This window comes from Mastigoproctus giganteus, chromosome 10 (assembly GCF_048544385.1).
Source record: "Mastigoproctus giganteus isolate SK-2022 chromosome 10, ASM4854438v1, whole genome shotgun sequence".
In the NCBI taxonomy this organism is placed as follows: domain Eukaryota; kingdom Metazoa; phylum Arthropoda; class Arachnida; order Uropygi; family Thelyphonidae; genus Mastigoproctus; species Mastigoproctus giganteus.
Genome location: NC_143584.1, coordinates 225818648 through 225843834, shown reverse-complemented (window position 1 = coordinate 225843834; position 25187 = coordinate 225818648). Strand labels below are relative to the sequence as shown.

Genomic DNA, 25187 nt, shown 5'->3' with positions numbered 1-25187 from the left:
CAAGTATGGAGACCTCATCTAAAAAAAGACATGAGCTATCCTGGCAGCTAGCTTGTCTGCACTTCTCGGAGAACTTAATATCTGACTGCACAATTACCCCAATTCTTTTTCATTCTCCACTAACCTGAGTGTCATACCACACAGTTGGTACACTAATCTGGGATTACTGCTAACCATATGTACTACCTTGCATTTGTCAATGTTAAAACTTCAATTGCCATTTCTCAGCTCATCTGCCTAACTTTTTTAGATTCTGTTGGGTGGTTAATGATAGTAGTGATTGGCAGGGTGGTTAATGATGGTAGTGATTCTATCACTACCATCTTAACCACCCTGCTAATCTTTGTATCATCTGGAGACTTGGATGCTAAGCCTGATATACCCTCATCAGTATCATTAATAAATACAGTAAACAACAATAGTCCCAGTACTGAACCCTTGGGAACTCCACTGATAACGTTAGTCCATGAAGAGCATTTGTCCAGTGATTGCCACTCTCTGTCTTCTCCCATTCAACCATCTCTTTATCTTTAGCAGTAACTTTTCCTTAATGTCACACTGCTCCAATTTGTACAGCAGTATAAAATTAACCTATTTAAATTAACCTGTTAACCTAAAACTAACATATTATTTATAATACTCAATTATCCAGATCCAGATTATCCATGCAGATCAGTCGTGGTCTGTGTGTAAAGTGCAAGTCAGAATTATGTGGAATCTGTTACATTTGTTATTTGTTTACAGCAGTTCTGTGCAAAGGTACTTGGGGGCCCAGATGCAAAAGGGGTTAAGGGGCATTGTTTCTTTATGTTGAGACTGATGGCTCCTTTTATTGGGGCCCCCACCTAGGTCAGGAGGCCCTGTTGCACCACATCCAATGCATCCCTCATTTGCACAGCCCTTGTTTACAGTTTGTAAGCAAATAACGAATGTAACAGATAAGTGGAAATAGTAGTAGTAGTCAAGCATGTGATGTAATAAAGCAAGCTTATGTAGCATCAGTCAAAAAAAAAAAAAAAAATTTTTACACATCCATTCCTTCTAAACGTTTGTCCAGTTCCTCCTTGAATTTATTTAAGCTATCAACTTCCACGACAGATGAAAGTTTGTTCCAGCAATTAACTAATTAACTACCCACTGGCTAAAGGCAAATTTCCACATCTATTCTATGCTGTCTGCACTGCTCAGAAAATTTCATACCTGACTGCATAATTACTCTCGAGTCTTTTTTTTTATTTTCTACCACTGTAAGTGTAGTACCACACAGTTCATATGTTTATTTGTCTTCTCCCACTCAACCACCCTTTTATCCATTTATATGACTAAAGAAGTCCTTGCTGTTTTTCTATCTGAAATGAAGAGGCAAACTAAGGAAAAAGTGAATGTCATTGTTTTCCTTTTTTTAAAAAAATAAATTTGTATTAAATTTTATATTAGATCTTCTCATGATATATAATACTTCATAAATAAGAATACAGTATTTATTTATCTTAATAAATTTACATTTTTATCATGTCACAAATTTGTCTCATTTTACAGGTTATTTGGGGTTTTTGATTATCATGGCATATTTATATCCCATATGCCCTTGGATAATTGAGTCTGTTTTCTGTTTTAGCAGTTGAATGTAGTTTGTGTTAATTGAGATTTTCAGCTTATATTTTTTTTTTTTTGTGCTAGATTTCTGTTACTGTTGTTGTTACTGGTGAGCTGTATGGCACCAGTGTATTTTATGTCTTTAGAAGTGTATATTTGCAGGCCAATTTGCATGTTTTGTTGGTTAAAAACCTGAGACAGCTTATGAAGAAAATCCTTCCACTTCCTGAGATCAACTAACTGAAGAGGCCTTTAAGAATTCCTTCCTTCAATCTCCGATGGGATTCAAACCCAGACTTGTCTAGATTAGTGACAATTGGTGAAACCATTATGCTGACTGTAGGATTGCTAACACCTTATTTTAATATTTTGTTTTGTGCTTTGAAATAGATCATGTGTCTATGTAGCAGACAATGGACAACTGCATTCAAAATGCACCCAAGCAGTGTTCCATAATTCATAAGCATTATTCTTAAGTAGTCAACCATTAAGTGCCATAAACGTAAAGGCAAATGAAATTAACATCTAACTATTGGCATGCTAAATGAATGGTTTGCTGTAATGCTTGGTTTTGGTTTATAGACTTGGCACACATTTTATTTATTTATTTTTTTTTCTTGTATTGATGTTAGTTTATGCAATGAATAAAATTAAGATTTGTTCTCATTTACACCTCAGCACAAAAGTAAGTATTCACTTTTAGCAATGAATTTCAAACTTTTAATTTTCAATCATTGGCACAGTTTTATATTTATAATGCTGTGGATGTTGGAATGTTGATTTTTTTTCAACATTAGAAAATTACAGCACATTGAGCGAGTTCTCTCACACTGGCAGTTAATGTGTGGTATTTTGAAATGTGTTTGTATATTTGGAGATAAACTTACAGAAATATCGAATAAACATATGATATTGTTAAAATTACCCTGATACAAATAAAGTTTTATCCTTTGTTTTCTTTGACTTTTAGGATCACCAAAATTTCTGCCCTTTTTCCATGGTAAGATGTACCAACTGCAATATTGCCTTAAGAAGAAGAAATTTGCGAAGGCATGAAAAGAGACGATGCCCTAAATTCTGGAAAAGATGTCGACGCTGTTTAAAAATAGTTCAGATTGAATATTTTCAAGTAAGTACTGCATATTTCGAGGAGACAGTTGTTTTTTTTTTTTTTTTTATTTACACAAAGCTTTCTCCCTGTCCATACAAAGCTTCACTTGCTGTCCATAGAGTAGTGTGGAGGAAACTTGAAGGTATGAACTAATTTTATATTTATTTCTATATCTCTCAGAAATTTTTACACACACACACACACACACACACACACACACACACACACACACACACACACACACACACACACACACACACACACACACACACACAGAGCCTGTCCTATATATGGTAGGCTGTGTTTGTGAAAAGTAGTGAATGATATATAAATTAATAAGTGTATATAAAATTAGTTTAGTCTTTCAAGATTTATAGGTTGCCCTTATTACTTAATGAGTTTGAAATATATTTCAATCAGTTCAAAATAATAAACCTATCAGCACTAATCATACGAAAATAAGATTAATGGTTGCAATATTGTTTTAACCAACATAAAAATTAAATCAAATAATCCTTATTTTAGTGATATAAAGCAACATAGTTTTAACAAGACTTGCATTATAAATACTTGTTAGCAGTGGCGGATTGTTATGTTATTTGGTTTTTAGGAGCATTAGCAACTAAGGCCATATTGCTCCGGGATATGCGGTGGTCATTCCCTGACCTTTCCGCATCCTCCGTATTTGGTGGTGACAGGCTCGAACCCCGGTCTAATCAAGAAGCGTGTGCTACGCACTGCTGCTCCTTCCCACCTGGCTACGGAGGCGCCTGCAGCAGTGGCAGATTAAGGGTAGTTGGGGCGGGGCCCCTAGGCAATTATATTTGGGAGCACCCCAAAAAATAATAATAATAAAAAAAGAATAAAAAATAAATAAAAGTTAGGTGGCAAATAAATGAAATTTTGTACTTTTGAATTTTTTGCTTAAATTTTTGCTTAAATTAATCAAGATTTTTATGATGTTTACCAAAAACATTAATCTATTTTAGAACACTATAGGAAAATGTCTTGGCTTGGGGGCCCCCCAAAGCTTGGGGCCCCTTGGCACGTACCTCATTGCCTTAATGGGTAATCTGCCACTGCTTGTGGCGCCTCTGTAGCCAGGTGGGAAGGAGCAGCATTGCGTAGTACACGCTTCTTGATTAGACTGGGGTTCGAGCCCGTCACCACCAAATACGGAGGATGCGGAAAGGTCAGGGAATGACCACTGCATATCCCGGAGCAGTATGGCCTTAGTTGCTAATGCTCCTAAAAACCAAATAACAAACAAACAAGCCACTGCTTGTTAGGTAATTTAAGTAAAAACAAAATTTATTTAAAGCTGCAGGTTAATAATGAAAATAAAAATCTATGAATAAAATTAATGAATAATAGTGTATAAAAATAAGACCTCTGTAGCCGAGTGGTCAGGAGCTTGTGCAGTAGTACAAGCTTTTTGAGTAGGCCATAGTTCAAGCCCCTGACTGCTAAACCCTGCTAACCTGCATTGGACCGGCATGAGACATTATGGTCCATTTCCCTCAACATGAGGGAAATGGACCATAATGTGTCAACTTTGAGGAGGCTTTCATCCTGCAGTGGATTGATAAGTATGCATAGTGAGAGGTGTGTTTCTCTTATAGAGGACATAGAATAGTTTCTATTATTTTCTGTTAATTTAGTATACAGTAGGATGTTAATTATCTGACCATGCATAATCTGAAATGTCAGTTATCCAAACCAAAGAACTAATAGATAGCCCACACACACACACACACACACACACACACACACACACACACACACACACACACACACACACACACACACACACACTTATATATATAAAGTTCTAATTCTGCCTTAAGCTATCAGCCTCAGTAATCCCAGCATTTAATTTATTTCAGTATTTACCCATTCATTGGCTAATGATAAATTCTGATTATATTTCAATTTTATAATAGGTATTGTATTGTTTATCAAGGAAAAAATGAACAATTTACATGTGGCCACATTGTAAAATGCTGAATATTGCACATTTAAAAATAGGAATGTGATCATTTATATTGTTCATTTTTTTAAGTTTTTTATTTTTATAATTTTAACTATTGAAACTATGAATACAGTAATTCATTTAAATTAATCCCTGCTCTGCTGAAACTCTAGCATATGTTGTATTTAGCAGGTAATTACTGCTGTTATCATATGCATAAAAGGAAAAACACTGTTGTTTAATAAACCAATACAATAAATAAAATTAAACTAAAGAAAGCCTAAGTCTGCTCTTATAGGAAGAACCCCTACAATTCTGCAAAGTTGGCACAATGCTACAGTTTATGTTATACAGGAAGACTATGGAAGAAAATTTTGCAGACCCTCCAATAAGAAAGTAATATGCTGAGAATAAGGAAGATTGAGGAGCAACAGGCATGATTTCATAAAGGGAGCACTCACACCTGTAGATATTCAAAAGCCATTTGAGCAATTGTTATCATTTAGTTGTTACTAATTATATTAAATGATATATCATTTTTTAATCATTTAATTACATTTGATTTTTTTAAAATTTTATTTTGCACATTTGCATATGATTTGGCTCAGTTGTGCTATTAGTCAACATCAACATATGTTTAGTTTTCTTCTGCTAGACTGAAAAGGGCTTACTATATTTAAGTTCAAGGCTTTCCTGAGTTTTCTATGTTATCAATTGCATAGAGACACAAGCCTGGCTGGTCTTCAGCAGTTCACTATGGAAATACAACCTTTTGGGTATCTACATATGTGGGTGCTGGTCTGAAGAAATCACACTTGTGGTCCCTTAACTTTTCAACCTTCCTTTTTTCCAGTTTGTTTTCTTATTTTGAGGGTCTGTGTTCATCTGCAGGATGTGATTCTGTAGTGCTCTTGCATAACATAGGCTGCAACAGTGTGCCAACTTTGAATAATTCTAGTGGTTCTTGCTGTGGTGAGAGTAGGTGTTCTTTAGTTCAGTTTTGTTTTAGTTATTTTATTGATTTGTTAGTTAATTATAAGTTTTTCTTTTTTCCATATGCTAACAACAGTAATTACCTGAAAAATACAGTGTGCTGTAATTTCTGCAGAAATTTAACATAGTAGAAGAGTGATTAATTTAACTGAATTATTGTTTTATTATTGGTTAATAATACCACATATGTCACCTTTCTTTAAATTAGAAGTTATGCTCCAAATACTGTAATTTATAATTAAGATGAGGATAAATTTGTTAATCAGAAAAAAAAATTTCTTGAGATATGCATCAACATTATAAATTTATTAATCTGTGAAAATTACCCATTGTAACCACTATGTTACAAAAGTGTTCCGATTTTTTTTTTTTTTTTTTTTTTAAATGCTGGTTATATATAATATTTTACTTTAAAAAATACATAGTTGTGTTTATTGATTAAAAAAATTATATTGTTGTGTGTGTACTATATGTATTATTTATATATATATACATATATATACATACACTCAGTACTGCCATAAATACTGTCACATGTGTTACTGCATGTAGCCACAAAATAAAAAACACAGGTACTCAAACTTCTGTGGATTTATTCTTGAACACCCAACAAACGAAGCAACAGAACACTCATTCAAAAAAGCCTCCCCCCCCCTTGTTTTTTTACACAAGACCTCAAATGTTCTGGCCATTCATCAATAGAAGCACACACAACACCTAGTGAGAAATTGGCCACAGCATGCTCAAGTGATCTCTTCAGGCTCTCCAAAGTGGCATGCCTTTTTACCACAGACTATCCCTTCCAAAATAGCCCACAAACTGTAATCAAGTGGATTAAGATCTGGGCTGGAAGGAGGCCATTTGTCATACTTGATGAACTCAGGTACATTCTCTGTCAGCCATGTTTGGGTGATCTTTGCCTTGTAGGCAGTTGAGTCCTGTTGAAAGATCCAGTGCTGACCATTTGAAGAGGGTCTGATTGAGGGGTCTTACATGCAGCTCCAGAATATCATTCAGGTACACCCTTGCACTGGTTTTCACCCTGAACACAAAAATGCATCTTTGTTACACCTTCATAGGAGACTCCCCACCAAACCATCACTGATGCTGGATGATGACCCCTTTTAATGGCCTGACATGCCTCTGCAGAGCTATGGGCATGCACCTTGTCATTTGACAGTTGTAACTCTCCTCAATAGTAAAAATCTTCATCTGTGAAGAGTATCTTTCCATGCTTACCATTCTTGTACTGACGCTGCAGTGCCTCTGATCTTTTTTGCCTTCATTCCATCAGAGCTGGAGTTAGGAACTGTCCTGTCCTGTCCTGTCCTGTTCTCCTGCGGTAGGCACTCATCCCTAGATCACTTTTGATTATGCGTGACATCAATCTTGTGGTATTCTTGAGGTTGTCACAGACATTCTCTCAGATATGCCAGACAAGCTGTACTTGCTACCTGGGAGTCTAAAACGCTGATGCAACTGATATTCGGGTGACACAAGTCAAGTGGACTCAATTTCGGCGAAGTCTCGACGGTCTGTGACAGCCAAATTCTCTGCTTGCACCTTCACGATGGTGGGACTGTTAGTAATCCTGGGTATAACCTCAATGCACAAGTACATGGTGGGTGACTACCCAGGTGTGAACCAACGTAAGCAGAGGTCGAGGTGTGGCGCCCACACCACATGGAGGAACGCCACCCTCTGTCTGGTACCAGGCAGTACTAGGTGGTAGATGACTCATCAACCGGTGCAATACCACCACTTTGCTTATTGGAGGCTTGAAGTGGTGGAACCCATGTTTAGTCTCTAGAGCTAAGTTCTGGTCAACCCTTCCCTATCTCTTCATCATGCAGTATGATTGATGACTTTTGAGGTTACGATCAACCGGTGCAATACCACCACTTTGCTTATTGGAGGCTTGAAGTGGTGGAACCCATGTTTAGTCTCTAGAGCTAAGTTTTGGTCAACCCTTCCCTATTTCTTCCATCATGCAGTATGATTGATGACTTTTGAGGTTACGATGAACATCGTGGCGAGATCCAATATTCCTTACATTTCGAGGGTACTGCTCTAAAACGGTGTTCGCAGGCCGGCCGCTAGTTAGTATACCGGACCGAACCTATTGGTAACTCTCTAGGAGGCTTCCGGATCAGCCAGTGTATAATCTTTCAGCATATCGATTGGCCTCCGAACTTCCCCGATATCAATCCCATAGAGCACACGTTGGACACTATGGAAAGGCATATTAGGTGTCTGGATACACCAATAACCTCCATACTTGCATTGCTGATCCCATTACACATAACTTAATTGGCCATACCTCCCGAACGCTTCCAACATCTTGTTGACTCAATACCACGTCGGATGGCTGCTGTACTGAGGGCAAAAGGAGGACCTACAAAGTATTAGGTATGTGGTCATAATTCAGTGATCACTCAGTGTGTACACACACACTGGTGTTCAAAGAAAGTGCATCACCTGGGAATTTCACATTTCTAATCCTTTTTCGCAATGGTATATTACATTAATGACTAGCATCACAAGTAGATATCCATAGTTTTGCTGATAATAGCACATTTCATTCCACTTTCCATTTTGAGAAACCTTGCCCTGCTCAATTAGCTTCAATTTCTCGAATATCCACTACCAATTCTTTAAATGCCGATCTCCAGGTAATTCTCCAGTGAGGCAAAGACAACTTAGTTGATTTCAATCCTTCTAAAACTCAGTCTTGTCTTATATCTCCCAAAAAGGATTCTTCTGCTCCTATGCTTATCATTGGTGGCACTCTGATTTGTAGACAAGTTGATATTTCGGGGATTACCCCGAGTTCTAATCTCTCTTGGCACAAGCACATTACAAGTATTGCTTCCTGTACATTTAAAAAACTTGGTTTTCTCTTTCACTCTCGGTGTTACTTTTCTTCCAAACAGCTGTTTACTCTGTGCAAATTGAAAATTCACCCTACTATGGAATATTGTTCCCACATCGGGGGCATTGCCCCAAAAACCTCTCATGCTTCTAGGTTCCATTCAGAAGAGGGCAGTTAGGTTAATTAATGATTCATCTCTAACAGAGTTTCTCCACTCGCTGTTTCATAGTCGTGCTGTTTCTTTTGCATGCCTCTTCTACAGATACTTCCATGGGCACTGTTCTTCTGAATTGGCTTTATAATTCCCGCTCTCTCTTTCAAAACAGTCCGAACACGTGCTGCCACCAGCCAACATCCATTTACTGTCCAACTTCAAACCCACAGAACCAACTTTTCATCTTCCTCGTTTATTCATTCAACTGCTGTTTTCTGGAACAACCTTCCTTCATACGTGTTTCCTGAAAATTACAGTCTACAGACGTTCAAGTGTAATGTAAACATTACACAAATACCTTCCTCATCTTCTCTACCTCCAACCCAAGCACGGTACTAAGTACTATAGGTTCTGATACCCCTCTTGTTTGGGGTTTACATAAAAAAAAAAAAAAAAAAAACCCTTTGTACAACAGTTTTGGTAAACACAACAATTATAGCTGAAATGTTATCAGAAGCCCTCAATTTGCTTCAGTTTATCATTTTAAGGGGAAAACAAAATGAAAAGTGTACCAGGTGCAAACTAAGGTTTAGTTGAACTACCTCTGGCCCTGATGACAGCAGCACACCATCAAAGCATTGACAAGATCAATTTCTGAAGATAATAAACTGATAATTCGTGGTTCCAAACACAAATTATGGTTTCCTGAAGTTCACAGTGTCTTTGGTTTCTTTCTGGCAACTGCAGATTTCACATGATGCCAACAGTTCTCTATAGGATTGTGGTCCGGCCAGATTGTGTTTCCTGTCCAGCTAAGAGTTGTAATGGACCTTTCTTCCAACTATTTTTTTCCCTTGTAACAAAGGTAAACACATTACTGTTGAACCTCTAATGCAGAAATGAAGCTCAAGTAACCACAAGGAGCAGAGTTGTCTTGAAAGATGCAGTTACTTGGCAGGTTGAAATGGTCTCTAATGGTTGGATGCAATTTGCCTTTCAGTATAGCCAGGTATCCATTGGTATTTAATGGAACCTTTAATAAACTGCAGGTGACCTACTCTGTGATATGAAATGCACCCTCGTATCATTTGACTTGTAGGAAATTTCACTGTAGACACCATACAGTCCGGATAGTATTCTTCACCATGTCTATGGCGAATCATTTGTTTCCCATCAGAGCCATGCAGGTTGAATTTAATGTGATCCAAGAAAATAACTGACTTCCTCTGCTCGGTGGTCCATTTGACATGCTCCTTACACCAAACGAATTGGGCCTTTTTTCATTTTTTGTGTGAGGAGTGGCTTCATCTTAGGACAATGGGCTACAAGTCCAATTTTGAAGAGGCGTCTGCCAACTGCTACTGCACTTGCTACCACTCCAATATGTTCTTCTCTTCTCGTTCTCTTTTCAGCTCAGACAGTTTTTAAGCAATAAGACTTCAAAACGCAATCCTGTTTTGGTGTAGAGACTCGTTTCTATCAGCAGAACCAGTATTCTTGAGTTTGGAAAGAAATATACTCACTGTCCACTGATTACAAGACACTCTATAAGCAATATGACAGGAAGAACAGCTGCCTCCGTAGCCAGGTGGGCAGGAGCACACACTTCTTGATTAGACTGGAGTTCGAGCCCTTGACCACCAAATACGGAGGATACGGAAAGGTCAAGGAATGACCACCGCATATCCCCAGAGCAATCTGGCCTTAGTTGCTAATGCTCCAAAAAACCAAATAACAACAACAACAGGAAGAACATCCTTCCTCACGTAAAGCAACAATAGCACTCTTTCCTCATGGCATCAACTGCATGTAAATTGCCATCCTGACACAAGCAAGGAATGACTGCAACTCTTGCAGACCGTGCTTATATAGCTGAAAGTAACACCTGGTGCAAGCCATACTCCAGTTAACGGTACACCCTTCTATTTGGCTGTGAGAATGGGGGAAAGCAGTGATTGACAGGTTGTGACTCTGCCCACTCATTGCATCTCCCCTCTTCATTTCAGGCGGACGTCACTGGAGCGGTAAATGCGAAATTTGTCACATATGGTTTCGTTTGCATGCTGGTTTCTGGTATGTTCTTTGATTGTTGCTGCTTGTTAGAGTTAATGTTCCATTTCTGCTTATTAAGAGTTAATATTCCATTGCTGCTTGGCACGTGGTTGCTTATTTAGTCTTGAGTTCCTGTGTCATTATCCTGTTCCATCCTGCTGGTAACCTGTTTGGTTGTTTTTTGCTGATATGTGTTGCTGACACATTTTCTTATTTTGTTTATTTCTTTGTGTTTTTTATACAAGCCTACAGGCCAGGACTGATGAGGTGAGTTTTATTTGTATTTCTGTGTTGTTTTTGCATATCAGTAACTGAGTATTGTGTTGGTTGACTGTTGTCAGTTGCATTCTTTAAAAAAAAAAAAAAATTCTATATTGTCATTTTGTGCTTAGCAAAGAGCAATTTTATTGTTCATTGCACATGTTCATTGACTTTCGTTTCTGTTTAGCAAAAAATGGTTAGGTTTTTATGCGACTTTGGGAGGGATTCAAGCAAAACCGGTCGTTGGTTGAAAAAAAATTATAATGGAGTCACGTTTTTAATTAACTTTCATTTGTGTTTAGTGAAAAATGGTTAGGTTTTTAGGTTACCTTTTTACGTGACTTCGGGAGGTATCCAGAAAAAACTGGTCATTGGCTGGATGTTATTACTTTTTTGTTTCGAAAAAAAATTACCGTTTTTGTGAATTTTCTTAATCTTAACTCTGACGTGTTATTATGTTGCGTGACATTTTGTCTTCCCAGAATAAATTCATTTATTTTAGTTGAAGCTACAAAAAAATTGCCATTTTGCCGTTAATTTCGTTGTTTTTCAGCTCCGACATACTGTTATGACATGTGGCATCTGCCACATGCAGTCATCGAGAAGAAGGGGAATGCAGTGAGTCGGCTGAGTTACGAACCGTACATCACTGCTTTCCCCCTCTTCTTCTCAGCACCATTTCGTAAGGGGTATCATTATCTGGAGTATTACCCTTATGCAATATTACATCATCATCTGCGCGTGTCAATCTTATCTGATGCAATCTGTAAGAAATATTGCCATATACTTATGTTATTGCGATGGCAATTACAATTTTAAGGGATAATGTACTTTCTTTGAACATCAGTGTGTGTGTGTGTGTGTGTATATACACACACACACACACATACACTGAGTGATCATTGAATTATGACAACTCCTATGAAAACTGAATGTGACCCGTTGACCACGTGAAGGACGAGAGGGCGGAGTTAGTCGACCTACGTAGCATAGATAAGGTGTCGGTGGTTCAGTAGGTAGTAAAATTCCGAGCGTGATGGATAAAAGGAAGGATTTATCGGACTTTGATAAAGGACAGATTGTGGGTGCTCGATCAGCTGGTGCCTCGATTTCCCAAACGGCTGAACTGGTGGTGTGTACGAGAGCCACTGTAGTTAAAGTTTACCAGGACTGGCATCAAAATAGTCAAACAATGACCTGACTGCAAAACTGCAAAGGTCAGCGAAAGGTTGATGTTAGAGGTGAGTGCCAGGTCCAACGGCACGAACAGGCACTGCACTGTTGAAGAGTTGACTATCCAATACAATATAGGCCAACCTGGAACAATATCTGGCATGACCATGCATCGCATGCTCGCACGTATGAGCTATGCCAGCAGACAACACCTACGGAATCCTCTCCTAACCAACATTCATTGGCATAAAAGACTCACTGTTGTTGTTGTTATTTGGTTGTTAGGAGTTAGCAACTAAGGCCATATTGCTCCGGGAATATGCGGTGGTCATGTTATTCCCTGACCTTTCTGCATCCTCCGTATTTGGTGGTTACGGGCTGGAACCCCGGTCTAATCAAGAAGCGTGTGCTACACACTGCCACTCCTGCCCACCTGGCTACGGAGCTGTCAAAAGACTCGCCTGGAGCAAAGAGCATGCAAGTTGCACGTTAGAAGACTAGGTGTGCTGGTCAGATGAGTCACGTTATTTACTCCACACCATGGATGGTTTTGTAAGGATGTGTATGGTATCAAAAATGCAGGCCGATGGAGGCAGTTGTATGGTGTGGGGCATGTTTCACTGGCAGGAACTTGGACCCCTGATGCAGGCGGAACAACGTATCAGTGGTTTCCGCTATCATCAACTGATTGTGTACACCCCACTATGTTACACTTTTTCTCGAATGGCAGTGGTGTCTTCAAAGATGACAGTGCGGTGAGCCATTGGGCACTTATTGTGCAGGAATGGTGTGAGGACCATGGTTCTGACTTCCAGAATATAAATTGGTCTCCTAACTCCCTGATCTGTCCCATAGAGCACTTGTGGGACACTATGGAAAGGCATATCAGGGGTCTGGATTCACCAATCACCTCCATACCTGCATTGCTGACCGCATTACACACAGCTTGGTTGGCCATACTTCCTGAATGCTTCCGACATCTTGTTGAATCAATGCCACATCTGATAGCTGCTGTACTGAGGGCAAAAGGACCTACGAAGTATTAGGTAGGTGGTCATAATTCAGTGTATACAGGGTGCAGAGAAATTGTACCGACAAACTTGAACATGTGGTAGATGGTACCAAAAGAAACATTTTTTTTTTTGTCAAGTAAACATGGGTCGTAAATGAGTCATTATAGCAGCAGAAGCTATTAAAGGGTTGTAAAAATCAGAACGACACATTCAGTAATTTAATGTCGTTTAATTCATACAAATAATTTGCTGTTGGTGACCGTGATGTTCAATGCATAACTCACACCGACGCATCATTGAATGTTGTAGGCATTGGAAGTTCCTAGGATTGTCTTCTATCTCTGCACTTGCTGCAACAATCTGTGCTACAAGTTCCTCCACTGTGTCAACTGGCATTTCATACACGAGTCTTCATGTATCCCCAAAAAAAAAAAAAAGTCCAAACAAGTCAGATCAGGTGACCTTGCTGGACAGGCTACAGATCCACCTCGACCAATCTATCTGCCTGGAAAGGTTGTACGTAAGTGTGTGCATACACGTCTGTCAATATGTGGTGGTGTGCCATCATGTTGGAACCACATTTGTGCTCGGAATCAAATGAACATTCTCCAACAAATCTGGAAGTGTTTGCTCTAGAAAAATGCAAACAGAGTCGTCCATCTAACCATGCAGGCAACATGTATGGTCCAACTAAAACGTTTCCCACAATGCCAGCCCATACATTGACACTAAACCTGTGTTGGTAGCCATGTTCAACCATTGCATGGGAATTATTCTCTGCCCACACGACGTGAGTCTTGTGGCACAATTATATCAATTAGACACCTTTTAATCGACTGTCCAGATTTTAGCAATATCCGTTCTAGCATTTTTAATCATCTGACTGAGCCGTATACACTCAGTCAGATTTTATCCGACAACGACAACGTGTCTGCTGTTTTTAGCTATTTCAAATTAATAAAAGTTTTTAATTGTATATAAAAATTTACGTTATTGTTACGTATTTATTGGTTTACTTTTTATATCTTTGTTATTATACATATGGACATGGTGGCCTAACTACTTAGGTCACTGAATTTTTTAACCTTTTATATATGACCGGTGTTTGGCGCATTATAGCCTCAGTTGCTGATGCGCCAATAAAACACAAACAAATAAACAAACAAAGCCCACACGACTGTTGAACAATCCCTCTTGGGTGAAACGTGCCTCATCAGTGTAAAGCACATTATTGGCAAAATCAAGCTGCAAGTTGGTTTCCTGTAAAAGCCAGTGGAAGAACTCTACACAGTGGGCAAAGTCAACAGGTTCTAGTGCACATACTTTCTGGCATAGTAGTAGTAGTAGTGGCATGTGATGCAAGAAAGCAAGTGTATGAGCTTATGCAGCATTAGCCAAAAAAAAAAAAAAAAATCACACCATTCCCTCCAAATGCCTGTCCAGTTCCTCCTTAAATTTCTTTAACCTATCAACTTCCACAATGACAGATGGAAGTTTGTTCCAGCAATTACCCACCCGCTGGCTAAAGGCAAATTTCCCCACATCTATTCTACATCTGTCTTTTCTTAATTTGAATTTATGTCCCCTTAGGTTCGTAATCTGAACAAGTGGAAGGATCCCATCAGAATTCAGCATGCTCAACCCATTCAAGGCCTTATACACCTCGGTCAGATCAACGCACAGGTGCCTAGTCTACAGCCACTGCAATTTGCAGAACTTAAGCCTCTCTTGGTAAGAGGATCCCTTTATTCCCCTCGCCAATCTTGTTGCCCTTCTCTGTACACGCTCAAGCAAATCTACATCCTTCCTAAAATGAGGCCTCCAGACCTGTATGCAGTACTCAAGGTGTGGCCTGACCATTGCCTTATACAGAGGGACAATCATCTCCTTATCCCTGCTAGCAAAATTCCTATATATCATTGACAAAACCCCATGACCTGGCAGCCTGTCAGCATTGCTCAGAAAACTTCATATCTGACTGCAATTACTCCCAGGTCTTTTTCATTTTCTACCATCTTAAGTGTAGTACTACGCAGTTGGTATGTTTCTCTGGGGTTACTTCTACCCATATGCAGTACTTTGCATTTGTCAAGGTTAAACTTCAGTTGCCACTTCTTAGCCCATCTGCCCAAATTTTCTAGATCCTGTTTCAGTAGCACACTGCCATTAGTCATTAACAACCCTGCCAACCTTTATATCATCTGCAAACTTCGACACTAAGCCTGATACACCTTCATCAGTATCATTGATAAATATAAAAACCAACAGTGGACCAAACACCGAACCCTGTGGGACTCCACTAATAACATTAGTCCAGGAATAGCAGCACCCATTGATTACCACCCTCTGTCTTCTCTCACTCAACCATCCTTTTATCCATTGTAGCAACTTACCGTTAATACCATTCTGCTCCAATTTGTACAATAGTCTTCCATGTGCAACATGGATAGGAAAGGATGTAGTCTGGCTTCATCCACCACATCCCACACCAAACAATGCTGCACACTCAATCGGTGTGCAACAGCTCTTGTGCTGGTAGGAGTATTAGCAAAGTTCTGTAAAACCTGTTCCTCAAACTGGGGTTTCCTAGCAGTGCATCGACGTCCAATATCATGCATATTCACACCGGAAGAGCCACTATCCTGCAGTCTTTGGTGTATCGCAGCAATATTTGTGGTGAGGCAGCCTTAGATTTGTTCTTGATAAATCCTGCAAGCCTCTTCCTTTTCCATTTGCTGTGCCATACATAAAATGGATATCAGCCATTTCTGCAAGAGGGAAATGCTCCATGTCTTTACCCGTACTGATCACAATATGACATTACATGTTTATGCTATTAGTGGCAGATACGCACCATTCAGAGGACCTCTCAACGCATGCATACATTAATGTTGATCAGGGACGTATTCATGGGTGGGCAGAGGGGCCATGTGATGATACCTGGATATGCCACTGATGTTGATGGTAGTCATACGTTTCAGCACTGTTATGGATTGTTTTTTCTATTTCATGGGCAACAGCAAATGATTTGTATGCATTAAATGACATTAAATTACCGAATGTGTTCTGATTTTTACAACCCTTTAATAGCTTCTGCTGCTATAACGACTCATTTACGACCTGTATTTACTCGACAAAAAATGTTTCATTTAGTACCTTCATCACCTGTTCAAGTTTGTCGGTAGAGTTTCTCTGCACCCTGTATATATAATGTATGTATTACCTTTGTAGAAAAGCTGTTAATTCATAAATTTTTTAATAAACAATCTCCAACTGGTAAAAAAAATATACTTATAGGAAAATCAAATTTACGAATTAATAGCATTTATACAAAGGTAATATATAACCCCAAGGGCTCACATCTGAACCCCAGGGGCTCACAGCTGGTGAGTATGGGCTTGGCAAACCCAGGGTCATTGAGCTGGATATCATCATTCTTCTCTTTCTTGGCAATTCCTTTCTGGTGGCGCCTCCGTAGCCAGGTGGGAAGGAGCAGCAGTGCATAGCACACGCTTCTTGATTAGACCGGGGTTCGAGCCCGTCACCACCAAATACGGAGGATGCGGAAAGGTCAGGGAATGACCGCCGCATATCCCGGAGCAATATGCCCTTAGTTGTTAATGCTCCTAAAAACCAAATAACAAAACAAACAAAATTCCTTTCTGCTTCTCTCTCTCAGGGTAACTTGGAATTTTTTTTTTTTTTTTTTTATTTTGCCTGGTGCAGCATAAGTCTCAGGCTTCCTTGCACCACATGACTGATAATAATAATTAATAAATTAATAATATATGTACTTTGATCACGTAGTGTTCAATTTCTGCAAGAACTGATCACTAATATAAGAGAATAATTTCTATCGCAACTGATAATAGCTATAATACACTACATGTGTGATAATAAAACAACCCTAATCATGGCTTTAAGAGTGGTGTCCTTCACTGATTATTTCCATTATTATATCATTCTTTCTTTCTTTCTTTCTTTTTTTCCTGGACATTCTAATAATTAAGAGTAGTGCATGTGATCAAGGCAGAACTCCCAGAATGTGATGCTGTTAACAATGATAATTGCAGTGTAACTACTACTATATGATATCCTACTTGCATAGGTAATTATCCAACTGACCTTTGCATTTCGCCAAGCTGTCAGCCTCAACTACCCCATCAGATCAACTTATTCTGGTAATTAACAACATACTAGCTAAAATAAAAATTCCTACAGTTCCAGTCTAAATCTCTTTCTCTGTAATTTGAATTTATGGGTTCTAGTCTTGGAATCATTTGTAATGAAAATTTTGCCTTTGTTCATTTTACTCTTCCCTCTCAAAATAGATCTCAATCAGGTTCTCTCTTAAGGTGCCTAATTGCTACCCTCTGTAGACTACATACAGAAAATTCTGTCTCATACATCTTTAAGCTTGAAAATTTTTCTAATAAACAGTCTTCCGTTATTTTATTATCACTATTTTTGCACAGCTCAGCTTCTTGTGCACAGTTTTCCTCACCATGTGGGATCTTTCTCTAGTAATTATTGATGTAAAATACAAGTACCTCTTCAATTCATCTGCAAAATTAGTTGGTTAGATAAGACTTTTCTTCAACTGTTACTCAAGGATCCAACTTGATTCCTTCTTTTCTACTTTGTTCATACTCTGTCACAGCTACTAGACCAGAGGAATTTACAGTGAATCATTTTGACAATGAATATGATAGCTAATTGTATTTAAAAGACATGCACTCTTAAACCATAATTCTTTCAAGCACTGCATTCTCGCTTTTGTCTACTCGGATCATACCCCATGGGCTGTAAATTCATGTATGCGAAAACTCCTTGTCTCTCTTTTAACCCTTGCTAAGCGAGAACTGTGAGAAGGAGTGATTTTTATGCCCAGCCTTTGCTGGCCTAATCTTTCTGTGGTGCTATTGCAGATTAGCTTGTAGCTGATTAAATAAATCTAATTTAAAATTTGGGTAAGTGTCTCTTTAACTAATGCTTTATACACTGTTCTACCTTAATAGCTGGACATCTGCATATCTACAAATAACCTTTATTTACAGGAAAATTAATGTGTGCTGAAACCTTTGGCCATTATGACAGCCTATAGTCTCCATGGAACACTCTTCACCAGTTTTTTATAATTGGCCTTCAGTATTTTCTGTCATTCAGTCTGCCTTCAAAGTGACAACCATTTCAGCTTTGTATTTTGGGCAGTCTCTCCTCACATGCACCCGACAATCCTCAAACCAGAGGTTCCCTATTGGAGCGAGGACAGGGCTCTGGTCTGGCCATTCCAACTTTTCAGTGCTCATATCCTCAAACTGATTGTCTTGCTGATACAGGTATGAGATGACATGCTGCCACTTTATTGTTCAAGATAACTGGATAAGACCTCGGCATTCATAGTTTTTTCCAAAACAACCAATGGTCCCAAGGCAAACCATAAAAAGCTGCCCCAGACTATCATGCTACCTTGCCAAATTTCATTGTCGGGACAATACGGTCTGGCAGGTAGCTTTTTCTGGGTGTCCACCACACATATATGCTTTGTCATCAAACCATGACTCATCACTCCAAAGCAAAGCTTTCCGTTGGTTTGCTGCCCAAGAACAGCAGGCCTTATACCGTGCTAGACGGCATCTCATTGTCTGGGGTGATTGATGGCTTGTAGACAGCTGCACAACTGTGGTAGCTCATATTATGCACTATACTCATGCCAACATGTGTCCCATTTGCCTCACAGAGGGTCTGTGTGCTATGACGTCAATTGTCCAAGTGAACTATTCTTTGTGGGCTCTCTCCTGTCACGTTCCATCAAGTTTGGAAGTTTTCTGGGCTGTGTTATGATTATTTCAGCACCGGTATGCTTCCATTTGCAGATTACATAATGAATTGTTAGCCTAGTTGCCTTCAGTTGTTGTTATTTAGTTTTTAGGAGCATTAGCAACTAAGGCCATATTGCTTCGTGGATATGCGGTGGTCATTTCCTGACCTTTCCGCATCCTCCGTATTTGGTGGTCATGGGCTTGAACCCCAGTCTAATCAAGAAGTGTGTGCTACTCACTGCTCCTCCTGCCCACCTGGCTACCTAGGGACCTTACCTTCAGTGCTGTTGATCTGTCACAAACAGACCAATTGCTTATGTGGCACCCTATTATCATTCTACACTGTGAGCCTGTTAGCCTTGTCGATTGCAGCATCTTTATTTATAATCGTACTACTGTCCCTTCAAAGGAAGCCTACACAAGTATGTTTATATTTGTGTGTGACATGAGGTGCTTAGGTAGGATCAACTGTCCAGGTATTAATGGAATGGCAGTGTATATATCATTTAACCCTTGAAAGAAAAATAAATTCAAGGTATGCTTTTTTTGGTAAAAAGATGAATTTTATATGTTGTATATGAATGGAGCCAATGAAACATTTTATCTTTATTTTCTATTTTTTAACCTGCAGGCACACATATCTAAATGTGATTTTGGAAAGTGTCGATTTTGTAATGGAATCATAAATCAGACAAACTTAGAGAAACATGTAAATGAAAGATGCCAGGAAGCAATGAAGAAATATTCAGAGGACTTTCAAAAGATTCCAGTTGCAGATTTTGATGTAAGTTTAGAACAAAGCAATTGTTAAACTCAGGTTGATTTCTTTTTCCAGGCAGTTTTACATATGTTTTTAAATTCTTTCAAGTCAAAGAATTGATTATTAAAATCTGATGAGATTAATCAGATTTTAACAATTACACTGCCAAAAAAAAAAAAAAAAAAAAATGTTACCTCTGGAAAAAAATCTGCAGTTTCTATACAAGATTGATCTGCTGATTTCAAAAATACCAAAATTATGTCTATCTCATCTTCACTCAAAGCTATACTACTGAAATTTTAGTAACTTACTGAACAACCAATTTCAGATATCATATAGTAATGCATATGCTATCTTAAAAATTGTTTTATTAAATTTAAATTACTTTACTCGCATGTATAATATACTTCATACATTCTATATCCTTAGAAATGTTTGCCACTTAAAAATTTTTCTTATGGCTTATCTTGCTTTTCCTCTTAAGAAGCCTCTGTAATCTCCCATGATGGTTATGTCCTGATGAAAATGAAAGTCACCATCATTTACATCTCCCAAAGTTAAGAAAAAACTCAGATGGGAATGAAGAAAATGAATTTTCTTCATTTTATATTACTTTTCTTTGGTGAAAATTCTTCCGTTTTTCCTGCTGCTGCACAGTATAATGTTTTCTGTTTCATGACTGTCCCACAAATATAGAAAACAACAGTATTTTATGAAACCTCCCTGTAAACCAATGAATAATTAAATTTTCTTAAGATCACAGATATTCCAAGCAAAGTCATGGTACTTTACTGCACTCAGGATTTTGGGCATACTCCCATATGTTTCTTTCAAATCAGCAATAAGTAAAGGAATAAGTAAGAAGTAAAAGAACTGATGAGAATGCAGTAAATGTAAAATTTTTACATTCACTCTAAATGTAAAAGTTTTGATACACCATTGTGTATCAAAACTTTTAAACTTAATTTTGGGGCATCAGTAAATATATGCCATTCATTAGGATTATGTTCAGTGCCCAGTTCATTCAGAAGACCACTAATATCTTTACAGAAACATATACCATCTTCCATAACAAAATATTTTGAAAACATTTTGTGACGTTTTTGATATACTGTAATTTTAGTTCCTGCTTGAAGTAACTTCCACCCTTGTAATCTAAAACGTAGGAATTCTTTTTGTTCTTTGAATAAATTTAAATCATGAACTAAATCATTCAACTTTTCTTGCTTAATTAAGTGCAGCATATAATTTTCTGGTTGGTACTCCAAATCCATTGAAGTGAATGGTCCAGCAAGCTCTGCAACACAAGAATCCTCACTATATTTATTACTGATTCCTTTATCCCATGATTTCAGTGGATCTGGTATCCTTATGGGTAAACACAACCATCTGTATATATAGAAATTGTGATGTAATGTGAAATTTTAAGAATTATTTACATATTGCCAACGCATTTCTATCATAAAACTTATGTCACAGCTGTTTTTGAATATTTCATGTTAAATTTTGTTGCTGCTGCCCAGTTCTGTAAACATTCTTTAAATAAAATATTGCATATCAGTAGTAATATATATTTTTTATAATACTAAAATCTTTACACCAGTTCACATTGATTGAATTATGCATCTCAACTTTTAAGAGCATATAAAATGGCAATCATTAGAAATTTTTCCCAGAATTTTTATTTTTGTTTGTGATCAGAAATTATATATAAATATTTTAAATATATACAGTATCATATTAATAGCATATAAAACTTTAGTTTTATTAGTAGATGTGCGGTGAAGATTTCTGATTGGTTAACAGTACTGTATTTACTCTAAATGTAAAAGATATTCATAACATTGGGTTCAAAGTAAAGCAATCAATGAGTGCAAATTGATGCACATATGAAGAATGATTTAATTGGTTATAGGGTACAAAGTTTTACAACTAATATCTAAGGGCAAATCTGACTTTGGTGTGTAAGGTCTGAAGGATGGAGCAAAATGTATGAGAAGGGTCTCTTCTTCCTTGTAGGTGAGACAAGAACTGGGAGAGATAAGTATAAAATCTTAAGGAATAACAGAAGATTGGATCTCATAAAGTTTACCTATGGGCAGCAGGTTATTGAACAACTGGAATAAGTTGTCTCCCAATTTGGCCGAAGCAGTGAGTCTGGCTAAGTTCAAAGCAGAATTGGATGATTACCTTGTGCAAATGGGAATTGCATGAAAATATTCTCTTTTATTATTATTATTATTATTTAATTTGGCTGATACAGAAAACATATGAGGGAACTCCCACTTCTGTTCTTCTAGAGAACAGAAGTGGGAGAGATTAGTTAGTTTTAGCGATAAATAATCGATTGTGTCAAATAATAGGAATACAGTGGTACCTTGGTTTGCGAGCATAATTCGTTCCGGAAACGTGCTCGTAATCCAAAGCACTCGTATATCAAAGCGAATTTCCCCGTAAGAAATAATGGAAATCCAGATGATTTGTTCCAAAACTCAAAAATATTCATATACTGTAAAAATGATTAATACAAAATACATACCTTTTTTATATTTTTAATATTTAAATTTAATATACATAAAGCAATCGAATTTATTAATTATTGGGTAGGACGACTTTCACTGTCTCTAACGGAATCACTGTAATCTGTTGACTTTTTCTTTTTGTGCGACTTTAACAAGGAATCTTTCCAATGACACTTGCTTTTGCCTCCTTTTGAGAATTTCAGAAATCAGATTCATCGCTCGCACTATTACAAAATGAGGAGGCACGCTTGATACACATAAACAAAGCTGCGCACGTGTAGCAACTGAATAAACACCGTAAAGGCAGAGATACACTATTAATTAACACCTCACATTTTACTAAAGCACATTTCTAGGGGTTCCTACCATAAAACAATTTCCAGTTGCGTTCCTGCTAGTGGAATCTGTTATAAACTGGTAGTAAACTCGATCTAATTGCATTTGCGATTATACTAGCTGGAATTGTTGGTTTTTACGTTATTATGGTGAAATGTGTTTCCCCTTCACGGATATAAAAAACCATAAATACATTTTCAAAATCTTCTCTTCATTGCTATCGGGTTGCGGTGATTCTGCGTTCGACTGCCATTTCTTGTAAACACAAAGGCGAATCGTGCATAGGCGAATTCGGTTCGTGTTATATAAGATATTGTTCCCATATTTATAAATCGTGTATCATCGAATTCGTGTAGTGTAAACACGTGTTATACGAGGACTGACTGTACTCGTATTGCAAGACCTCGCTCGTTTATCAAGTTAAAATTTATTAAAAATTTTTGCTCGTCTTGCAAAACACTCGCATACCAAGTTACTCATAATCCAAGGTACCACTGTACTTGATTATTTGCAAGAGAGAGGAGGGGTCGATAATATCAGTTCAAATCCCCCACTGTTTTTTTTTTTTTTTTTTTTTTTATTTGTTGTTTTAATTATATTATTTAATCACTTTATTCCAAACCATTCAATTCTGTAAATGATTTTCTAAATAATTAAAATAAAACTTTCTACTTCTCTTTTAAATAAAATGTAATTAATTACTTTTGATACTCTTATTATATGGCAGCATTTTCTTCCATAGGCTCATGGTGATTCAGCTGAGAAAGACAGAATCAGTTGTTTACACTGTAATACTGAAATGCCTCAGAAAATTTTGGATGAACACATTGCTAACACATGTCCAGAGTTGCACAAGAAGTGTCCTTATTGTTCCCTTTTGTTTCCCAAACCTCACATTGGGGTAAGCAGATATTAAGTAAAAATAGTGTTATTCAAAATTTAAGTGATAAGCACATATATTCACATAGACTCATTCAATTTTAATATAAGATAGGTTTAATAGAAACCCATTTGAGAAAATTGCATTACACCATAGGGCTCCTCTTGATTGGGTATATTACCTAACTGACACCTTTAATTAAGTATATCACATTCCAGGACAATAATGCTTGGGCTTCTGTTTAATGTGCCATTTATAATGTCAGTTTTAACTCTGTCATGTATTTTGGATCTCTCGAATTCCTGCTTCCTTGGGCATTTGTTTCTGAAGTGAACTTCACTGCTTAATCATTCCAATAAATTTTATTATTAAATTTAATATTTTTCAGCCACCAGGTATTCTGTAATAAACTCAGGCTATGGAATTCTATCCAGCAGAAGGTCACATTAAATGGCATATGAGATATCACAACTTTCCTATATTCAGGTCAACCCACATAGGAATGGTTTTCCAGTGTCAGAATACAGAGAGGAGTGATTATCCCTCCAATTTGAGGAGGAATAATCACTCCAAAAGAAGAATCATTCTGAAGGGAAGGAATAACAGTAACAAACTTAACCCTTTTCTTAAAGTACAGCAATAAGTGTTTCAAGCTACATGTTAAACTCAAATGCTATAGAATTATATCTATGGGCTTAATTAATTCTCAGCTAATGCAAATGTCATCTATTTCTGATGAATTTCTTAGATGTGACTAATCTTTTCACATTTGTTTTTCTAGCATGCTTTGTCAACAAAATTAAGAAAACTTTAAAAAAAATCCAAAAGGTAGTTGTCAGGTCTACCCTTTTGTTGGCAAAATGAATGCCATAATCAAGAAGGCCAAGAAAACTTCAAACTGATAGGCAGTTTGCAAGCTGGGGAAGTGGGTGCTTAATGCTAAGATAAACAATAACTGGATAGGAAAAACTTACAATTATAAGTTTCACCAGAGGAGGTGGAAGAATTATGCCAATGGTAAGTGAAGAGATGATTACACAGTGAAAGCTATCTGATTCTGAGGCATGCAGAAATCTCCAATCACATGGCAAAGAAGAACCAAAATGAAATATCACTGTGTAATTAGATCATATAAATGAGGAAGCTCTCATACAGTCTAAAAGTAATTCAAATGGGAATCAGTCCTGCAGAAGTGCATTTCCATTCTTGCTCTTTTTAATCCCCTAATTTTAGAGGCCCACATTATCAGAAGTGCATTTCCATTCTCCCTTCAAAAACACTCAACAACACAGATGATTTGAAATCAATATTTAAAAGAGTACAGTAGATTTAGTCCTTTATCACAAACATTTAAAATGATTTTAATTTGGATCCTTTCATTTTATAATTAAAAATTCAATTTTTAATTACAAATGATAAAATCAATAAACCATTGATTTTATCAAGGATATGATCAATTTTATCTTTTTTTATATTATTTGTGCATCAGTTTCATTTTAGAACTCTGTTAATCGAAAAATATCTTATATAACAAATATTATTTAAGGTTTTATTATTTTATATTTCTTGATTTCAGTTTTGGCTTTATATATTAAGTTTATAATTTAGATTTTATTTACTATTTTGATAGTAAATAAAATTTGTTAGGAATTCAAAGTGTCAGATTCAAG

General features: G+C 37.3%; 1 protein-coding gene across 2 annotated transcripts in view; it reads left to right on the top strand.

Moving 5' to 3' along the window:
• Positions 1–25187, top strand: part of LOC150079995 (uncharacterized) — a 113199-nt gene that overhangs the window by 50188 nt on the left and 37824 nt on the right. For both annotated transcript variants that reach the window (XM_090382343.1, XM_090382342.1), the window contains exons 3-5: positions 2567–2725; positions 19651–19803; positions 23380–23538. In XM_090382343.1, the coding sequence (XP_090238469.1) occupies positions 2567–2725; positions 19651–19803; positions 23380–23538 (471 nt within the window). The remainder of the gene's footprint in view (positions 1–2566; positions 2726–19650; positions 19804–23379; positions 23539–25187) is intronic.